At 57.4% G+C, this 8,976-nt stretch overlaps 1 protein-coding gene across 1 annotated transcript; it reads right to left on the bottom strand.

The window, feature by feature from the left end:
- Positions 1–963: 963 nt before the first annotated feature.
- On the bottom strand, positions 964–6,272 carry LOC123134577 (uncharacterized). The gene is made up of 4 exons (XM_044553801.1): positions 2,396–6,272; positions 2,144–2,228; positions 1,604–1,870; positions 964–1,502 (listed from the first exon to the last, which is right to left on the bottom strand). Exon 1 carries the CDS (start codon positions 4,381–4,383, stop codon positions 3,211–3,213), a length of 1,173 nt encoding a protein of 390 aa, XP_044409736.1. The 5' UTR covers positions 4,384–6,272; the 3' UTR covers positions 964–1,502; positions 1,604–1,870; positions 2,144–2,228; positions 2,396–3,210.
- Between the last annotated feature and the right edge of the window lie 2,704 nt (positions 6,273–8,976).

Below are 8,976 nucleotides of genomic sequence, written 5' to 3'. Positions count from 1 at the left end.
TTCAAAGTACTCACTGGCTTGTTGATTTGGCCAGATGCTGATGAAGGCGATCTCATGGATGAAGAGTTTGATAGCGAGTCCGACACCTAGAGGAGTCCTAGTCAGTCTCGTGCGACCCTGGATTTGGTCACTGTTTTATATCCGCTTCCGCTACCAAATAAATTCATCGAGCCTCACCTCGACGCTCGATGAGATGACAGATTTAGAGTCTTGTATCTCTCTCCCCGCTGTGTTTCTCCACCACCGCCCTATCCTCGAGTCAGTAGTATGCCTCCACACCACTGTGTCATGTCCGCCATTATGTATAATTATTGGCGTGCTTGTAATAATTTGGTTGAGCAACCGTAGTTCGACCCTGTAATATATTTTATGCTACTGGCTTATTGTATCAAGAATTCGTCTACCAGTGAGGAGGATTTCTCTCATACTGGACTCAAAAGATTGGTTTCTCAATAAATAATTTTATTGGAAAACCGGTCGTGACACCCCTTGGGCCCCCCCCTGCGCCTAGGGTTGGAAACCCTAGGGTGGGGGGCGCACCCCACTTGCCTTGGGGGGCACTCCAACCCCCCTGGCCGCCGCCCCCCTTGGAGATCTGATCTCCAGGGCCGCCCCCCGCCCCTAGGGGCCTATATAAAGGAGGGGGGAGGGAGGGCAGCCGCACCCTGAGTCTTGGCGCCTCCCTCCCCCTGCTACACCTCTTCCTCCTCCCGCAGTTGCTTGGCGAAGCCCTGCCGGAGTCATGCTGCATCTATCACCACGCCGTCGTGCTGCTGGATCTTCATCAACCTCTCCTTCCCCCCTTGCTGGATCAAGACGGAGGAGACGTCACGCTGACCGTACGTGTGTTGAACGCGGAGGTGCCGTCCGTTCGGCGCTAGGATCTCCGGTGATAGGATCACGACGAGAACGACTACCTCAACCCCGTTCTCTTGAACGCTTCCGCACGCGATCTACAAGGATATGTAGATGCATCTCTTTCTCTCGTTGCTAGATGAACTCATAGATGGATCTTGGTGAACGTAGGAAAAATTTTATTTTATGCAACGTTCCCCAACAATCGCCGCCGCCCTGCTGATAAGCTCGGCTTCCACCCGCCACCAGCTCCTCCTGTGCTTCCAGCCAAAACATGGTCAACTGGGCTACATCTATCCCAGGGTACCACGCCTTGACAAATTCCAGGGCTCGGCACGCTCCTTCCCGGGCTACAGAGCCCTTCCAGGCCTCCAGGCGGTCGGCCGCCACCTCCAACCAGTCGGCAGTCCGACTCGGGGTGCGTGGAGCCTGCACGCCCGGCCAGAGGGAGGAGATTGCCTGGGCTCTGATGCGCTGAAGGCGGCGTAGTATCTGGTGGGCAGGCCGAAGGCGGGCCTGGATACTGAGGAGCTGCTCGTTGAGGGTCCGGGGGGCGTCAGTAGCAATCTGCACGCCCTCCGCCCTCTGCTCTTCACGTTGGGCCTCGATGATCTGGTTCGCAGCAACGGAATGGCCCGGGAAGAAGTCTACTTAGACAGAGGGCAAGAAAAGCCAAGGTCACAAACCAGCAATCGGCTTAGATAAGGGCCGGCAGCCCAAAACAAGAGATAAAGAAGACGAAGCTTACCATCGACCAAGTCCTCGATGCTGCTGAAGCAGGCCGTCATCTACGCCTCCTTGTCAGCCCAGGCGGAGCGCTCGACCTCGAACTCGGCAAGGAGGTCGGTCTCCTTCGCCTTTGCCTCCCTCTAAGCCGTCTTGAGGGCCTCCGCCTACTCCGTGAGCTGAGTGACCAGCCGGTCACGCTCCTCGGCCAGCTTGCTGCACTCCGCCTCCTTGCCGCACAGGGCGGTATTAGCTTCGCCCAGCTGCTGCTGCAAGGCGGTGTTGGCCTCTGTAAAAAAGAAAGAAGAAAGAATATCAGTCAAATGATGAAGGGGGATGCAGTTGCCGGAGAGATTCGGCCCGACTGCTCAGCAGTCGGCCCGAACCTCGGGGACTATAGCCCGCGGGTGCGCTATCGCGCCCCCGCAGAGAATAAGTTGCCAGCAAAATAAAGTCACTAAGAAGATTCAACCCGACTGCTCAGCAGTCGGCCCGAACCTCGGGGACTACAGCCCGTGGGTGCACCAGCGCGCCCCCACGAAGAAAGGAAATCAAAGCTTACTTCTGCTCTCGGACAAGTTGGTGGTCTATTTTTTCAGCTCCTGAATCCTGGAGTTAAAGGTGACCGCGCGAAGATTGTGGTAGTCCTGTAGAAGGGACATCAGACAAGTTAGTGTTCGACTCCGACAAGTTGAAGTTCCGGACCGCCTGCTCAGCAGCCGGCCCAAAACTTGGGGACTACACCCAGTGGGTGCGCTGGCGCGCCCCACGAAGGATGAAAGAAGATCGAAATGAAGAAAAGTAGGAAACTTACGCGGATGGCTGCTCGCGAATCCAAGAACGCGTCATTGCAGCGCTTGAGGGCTTCGGCTTCGGCCCGGAGCTTGGACTGGACGTCGAGGGCCGCCTGGTTCAGGGCGCCCGCCCCGCCCCCGCGTACCCAGTCGGCTGGCGCGGCGCTGGTCGCCTTAGTGTCGAGGACCGACGAGCTCGCGGTACCGGTCTCCAGTGGCCGTGGTGCCGAGGCCGCTTTCTCAAGACGGCGGCGTACAGGCATGCGGACCTCAGGAATCAGGTCCGTCACCACCGCGTCCCCAGATGGTGGCACCAGCGGAGCGGACGGCTACTCGTCATGTGGTCCGCTGGTCGGCGGTGGTGGCGGCACGACGACGTCCGGCATGGCCACATTGCCACCCTCCCTCTCCATGATCGGCTGCTCGTCGACGGCTCCTCCAGTCGACGCCACAAACTCCGGTGGAGGCGGCGCGGAGTTCAGAGGAGTCACGAGCAGCGGCTCATGGCGGCGCGCGGCCTCTGCAAGTCGCTCCTTCTCTGCGGCGTCGGCCTCTGCTTGCGCCAGCTTCCTCGCTGCAGATGCGGCGGCCTTGTTCGCCTCCGCCTTCGCCAGGCGGTCGGCCTCTTCCTCACGCGCCCCCCGCGCGTTCTGCTCCTGCGCCTCTCGTAGGTCGGCGGCCGGGTCGATCCGCCGGCTGGTGGTGGAAGTTTCCGCCGGCCTGATGACCGGCGATGGCCGACTTCTCAATGGTGAGCGGGGCCCTGAGATAAGAGGACAAGACAAAAAGTTTTTTAGGCCAGATCGGCAAAGAGGTGGAAGCGTAAGAAGGATACTTACGATGACACCATGAGCGGCACCTTCGGCTGCCGCTGGAACTTGGCCACCTTGGCCGCGGCTTCTCTCCGCTTGGTCGCCGCGGCCGGGTTCTTGGGCTTCTTCGGTGCGCTGCCAAACAGGGCAGCACCCTGCTTCCGCTTGTGCTTGCCGCCTCGAGCGGGCGGCCCGGTGGAGGGGTCTGCGCCGGTGTTGGCGGTGCTCCGAGGGGGGCGTGGCTCGTCTTCGTCGTCATCGTCATTAGGCCAGGTCTCCATGCCGCCGCCTTCCTCGGAGCTGCCTGCTCCTTCGTCGCCTACTGTGTCCTCCTCCAGGGCGGCCACCCCCAAGTCGGGGTCGTCCACATCGCTCACTGCCCAGTCCGGCAGGTAGTCACCACCCGGCCCCACGATGGCGGTCGTTGCCACAGACATATAAATCTGCACTCCAGAAAGAAGAGTCGCGTTACACCAGGTGCAAGACCAAGAGTCAGAACTACGAAAAGAAGTCAAGGGACTTACAGCAGGCGGCGGGTTGTCGCGAGAATACGGCCGCTTCCCGTACCGCCAGTCTCCCTCCGACACCTTGAGGTCGGAGATCTCGTTCACCATCCTCCCGACCTCAGCAATCGGCATATCCTTCGTGCACAACCTGCACGGGTTGCGGTGCCCGCCCATCCGGCAGATCATGTGAGGGCGGCCCTGTAGCGGAAGGACCCGGCGCTCGACGAAGGCGATGAGGAGGTCGGAGGCCACGAGGCCCTCCGACTCCTGGAGCACCCGGAGTCGGCCGATGGCGGCTGTCGTGTCCGCCGACACCGGCTTGGGCTTGTAGCCCCAGTTGGACCGAGACCCGACTGGGGGGCTGGCCTCGTAGGCCGGCAGGTTGATGAAGTCGACATTCAGGTCGACGTTCTCAACATAAAAATAAGACTGCTGCCGCAGTTTTACAGACTGAGACAGCTTGATGACGGGGAAGACATTCCTTTTCGCCGGCCGATGCACGGCGACAAACCCGCCGCATTCGGCCATCGTGTCCTTGGAGGAGGTGCCGAGCTTGCCATAGAAGAATGCTCCCCACAGCTTGATTGTGGGGAGGATGCCGATGTAGCCCTCGCACACCATGACGAAGGCGGAGAGTAGGGTCACAGTGTTGGGCGTAAGATGATGTGGCTGGACGTGGTAGAAGTCCATGAACGAGCGGAGGAAGCCGCTCGCCGGAAGGCCGAAGCCATGGAGGAAGTGCGAGCGGAAGACGACCCGCTCGTTCCCCCTCGGCGCCGGTCAAATCTCCTCCTCCGGCGACACCCGCGCCTTGATGAACGCTGCATTGGGCATCCGACATGTGTCCCGGAGGAAGGAGATGTGGTCTTGTATCACCGTCGAGCCATCCCATTCCCCGCTCTTCTCGCGCGCCATGGCTTCAGGCGGGGCTGCGGTGAGATGGGGCGAGCGGCGGCGGCGAACGGTGGCAAGCACGGAGCGGCGACAACAGCGATGGCGGAGAGAGCAAGAGGGGAAGAAAGTGTGGGGAGGAGGGCGCGCATGCTCCACCGCTCCCCTTCCTCCCCATACTTATAGCCCTCGGGCTACGAAGCTGAGGGGACGGGGCGCGGGGTCGTGGGATTAACTGCGCCTACGACCCCACGACCCCCAATTTACCGCGCACACTTACTGCGCCTTGAACGCTCATGGGAATCGCAACCGCCCACCTCAGCGCAGCGGATCCGCCCGCGTGCCGAGGCCCGGTAGTGGCGGGCCCGGCCCACTGTCACGTCCCATCAGGAGCGTGGGATGGCAGGCTGGGCGGGCTGGCGCGTGCCGCGTGGCGTGCTTATGGCGGGCGGCGACACCAGGAAGCTTAGCACGCAGGCCACCTGTTTTCCTGCCTTGAAGTTCAAAATTGGCCGACGATCCCGCCCTGTCAAAGCCGGCTTCAGCAGTCGGGGCGCCGCGAGGCGGATCAAAACATTCTCCGAGAGCTCGGTGAGGGGGGAAGCCACTGAGACTTCACGGCCCCACGACCACAATGCCTCACCGGCTTCGGGGACTAGTGTCGGAGTAATGGGCCACGGGTAGCCTCACTCGAGTCCCTGGACAAGACAGAACTTTGGGTCGACTTCGTCCCGCAAAGACCCAAGCTAAAGCTCCGCCCTCCAGGGGCCTGCGGGCTCAAAGGCCAGCCACCGGAGGACGGCCAATCACCAGAAGACGGCACTACGAGCGGCCGGCTCCAGTAGGCTGGCTCCCAGAGAGGGCGGCCACCTGGCGCCCTCAGAGTTTGTGCCCCCATCAATAGGACGAGATAGAGCGTGGCTACAGTGAAGCCCCTCGCCTCCAAATCCCGGGCTGGGCGAGGCCACAATGCCCCGTACAGGCGAAGATCTTCGCACGGCGTGGCACTGTTGCCACTTCCCCCCTGACGTCATTCCGGACGGGCGGAGCCCTGTTCCCCATGACGACCTGTCGGTACGGCCCATCGGCTATGGGCCCTATCGGGCAATGACACCATAGAAGACGGCGGATGCCCAACCAGTCGGACCTGAGGAGGGTCGGCCTCCAGCAGGCGGCCGTCTCTCGCCCCGTAGCAAGCATGCCATTAACCTGACGAGACCAGGTGTGGCTACAGTGATCTCCTGCAAGGCGGCAGGACTGTAGCCACACTGAGCTGACCAAGCCCGCGTCATTAGCAGCACGGCTACAGTGAGTAACCGCCGACCAGACCCGCCAGCGACGGGGGTGGCCTGTCGGCTCCATACCGAACCAGCCGGCGGGGCCCACTAGGCGGCAGGCCCCAGCAGTCGACGAAGAACCCAGAGGCCGGGGTCACTGACGGCCGGGCGCAGCACCCAGCCGGATTACCATTGTACCCCTGGGGGTAGGCCTATATAAACCCCCCAGGGCACCCATGCAAAGGGTTCCCACTTCCTTAGAACTAGCCATTTTCCCTAGAGCAGGAGAGAGCTAGCCTTGCCTTCTCCTGCCTCTAGCAGACAGGTCAAGGAGCACCTTTGTATCACTAGTGCCTTAGTGATCATGCGGAGACCCCGCAGAACAGGAGTAGGGGTATTATCTCCATGGAGTGCCCCCAACCTGGGTAAAGTTCGACGACGTACGTGTCTATGCCTCATCCCGCTTCCAGGCACCGGCGACGTTCTACTCGCTCCCACCATGATAAGTCATCCGTTGGCATATGTCGCACCCAACCCCCGACAGGAGTGGTCGGCTATGATGACTACTTCGAGTGCAAAGAGGATGCTGTCAGCAAGATTGGTTTCTCCTCTTATCAGAAATGCACTGTCGCCATCCGAATGCTTGCATACCGAGTGCCCGGTGATCTCATTGACGAGTACGTCTGTATGAGAGAGTCTACATGCCTAGAGTCCCTGTATAAGTTCTGCAAGGCTGTGATTGATGTGTTTGGCCCTGCGTACTTGAGAGAGCCGACAGCTGCAGATACAGCCCGTTTGTTGGCGACGAATGCTAGCAGGGGCTTCCCGGGGATGCTTGGCAGCATAGACTGCATGCACTGGGAGTGGAAGAACTGCCCTTCTGCTTGGCAAGGGCAGTATAAGGGACATGCCAGGGCTTGCACTGTCATACTAGAGGCCGTGGCGTCTCAAGATCTCTGGATCTGGCACTCTTTCTTTGGCATGGCTGGATCACACAATGATATCAATGTGCTTCAGCGCTCGTCGGTGTTTGCTAGGCTTGCCGAAGGCAACGGCCCACCGGTGAACTTTACTGTCAACGGCCACAACTACGACAAAGGGTACTATTTGGGTGACGGTATCTATCCTCAATGGACCACTATTGTAAAGACAATACGCAGCCCTGTTGGAGAGAAAAGGAAAAGATTTGCCCAAGAGCAAGAGAGTGCTAGAAAGGATGTCGAGCGTGCCTTTGGTGTTTTGCAATCTCGATGGGGCATAGTTCGGTATCCTGCTAATACTTGGAGCACGCAGAAACTACGGGAGGTGATGACTGCTTGTGTGATCATGCACAATATGATCATAGAAGACGAGCGCCCGGAACGTCTGTACGATCAAGGCTTTCAGTTTCAGGGTGAGAATGTTGTGCCTGAGCATGGAGTAGCGGCAACATTTGAGCAGTTCACTCAGTTTTATGAAGACATGCGTGATTGGAAAACTCACGTGTAACTGCAAAATGATTTGGTTAAGCATATGTGAACTCATGTTGGCAATCAATAGATGTATCTACTTTTATTCGTTCGTAAAACTATGTGAAACATTTTTTTTATTTGGCCTGTAAAAACTATACTATTTATTTGGGTGGACTATTTTATTTGTTAAAAAATTTCATTTCACAATATGTTGAATGCAATGCAAAATTGAACGGCCAGCAGGCCACGCCTGCACATATGGGTCGGCGCGTTGGGCGCGCTGCCGACCCATATGAAAAACAGGGCGGACGGCCGATCCAAACGGACAAAAGACGGACGAAATCGCCGTCCGTTTGGGTCGGCCCGTTGGAGTTGCTCTTACCATCGAGGTAACCTAAGCGAACCACAAGATGGGCCAAACAGCTCACTGACTTATAGCAGACTCATGTGCCGAGTTTATGATGAACTATCCAACTTCCTCAAAATGAGTGTCTTTCCGTGGAGTTGGTAGCGCAAGCAAACCAAAAAATGGGCCAAACAAATCATTAGTTTATAACAAACTCATGTACCGAGTTTATGATGAACTATCCAACTTCCTCGAAACACTCTTTTGTGTGATTAGTAACCCAAGCAAAACGCAAAGATGGACCAAACAGCTCATTAATTTACAGCAAACATGTATACCGAGTTTATGATGAACTATCCAACTTCCTGAAAACGAGTCTCTTTCTGTGCAGTGCTCCTGTTCAGGCACGCCAAACTCGGCAGAGTTCGAGAACGAGGAAGGAAAAACAATCATGGTGCGCAGAGGAGCAATGCTACATACACGGGCACTTTACGGGCGTTTTACAGGGCTAGGCTGACGTGGGTTTCGTTAATTGGGCATTAGGGGACGCAGGCCCCCTGAAAATCCCGGGGGGGAGGGGGGGAGGAAAGTCCCCGTTGATTAAGTAAAAGGAGCCCGTGAGTCTAGCATTTTTGGTCACGCTACGGGGCGGACATGCCGGTGCTAAGCAGCAGGGAGAGGGTGGAGATGGTGACCATGCTGGAGGAACTAATCGAGAAGCTTTGGTGGGAGCAACAGGAGGCCCTGGCGTTGTCGCCGCACCACTTCGCCAGCCCAGAGACCGACTGGGCCAGTCTCGAGCGCTGCTATGCACGATTGTGTGCCGAATTGAGCAAGCTCCTTGACTGATGCTGAAGTGCGTGTGCAGTCAATCGTGTAACTTTCTAATACCAATCGTGTATACAAGTGTAGCACAACAGAATTGGATCTACATTTTGTTAACCCCATCTTCAAAAACGTAGTGGAACCAACAGATTTTTGCACTTCCCTTAGTAACAAACTGAACCAAACGAACTGGAGAAATCACATATCGATGCCAAACAAGTTCATAGAATTGCTACATGGAACTCAGTTACTGAATCATCACTCTGCAAACATCTACTACCACTATAAAAAGAAAGAGAGGAGCAGATCCAAACAATCCCACCCACCCATCATCAAGATCTAATGGCCCTTAATCATTTTGTATTTAACTCTACCAACCACGCATTAAGCCACTACAATCAATCTATCGCTAATCTGTCCCGCACTAACAAAACCGGTCGCCCGCACGACCTCCACCTTCTCCTCCCGCACGACCTCCTCCTCCTCCCGCGCC

Source organism: Triticum aestivum, chromosome 6B (assembly GCF_018294505.1).
Source record: "Triticum aestivum cultivar Chinese Spring chromosome 6B, IWGSC CS RefSeq v2.1, whole genome shotgun sequence".
In the NCBI taxonomy this organism is placed as follows: domain Eukaryota; kingdom Viridiplantae; phylum Streptophyta; class Magnoliopsida; order Poales; family Poaceae; genus Triticum; species Triticum aestivum.
The sequence above is the reverse complement of the archived record's forward strand: the minus strand, read 5'-3'. Positions and strand labels throughout refer to the sequence as shown.

Excerpts from the sequence above, each read along its gene's own strand:
- LOC123134577 (XM_044553801.1), bottom strand. The coding sequence starts at position 4,383 with ATGGACTTCTACCACGTCCAGCCACATCATCTTACGCCCAACACTGTG.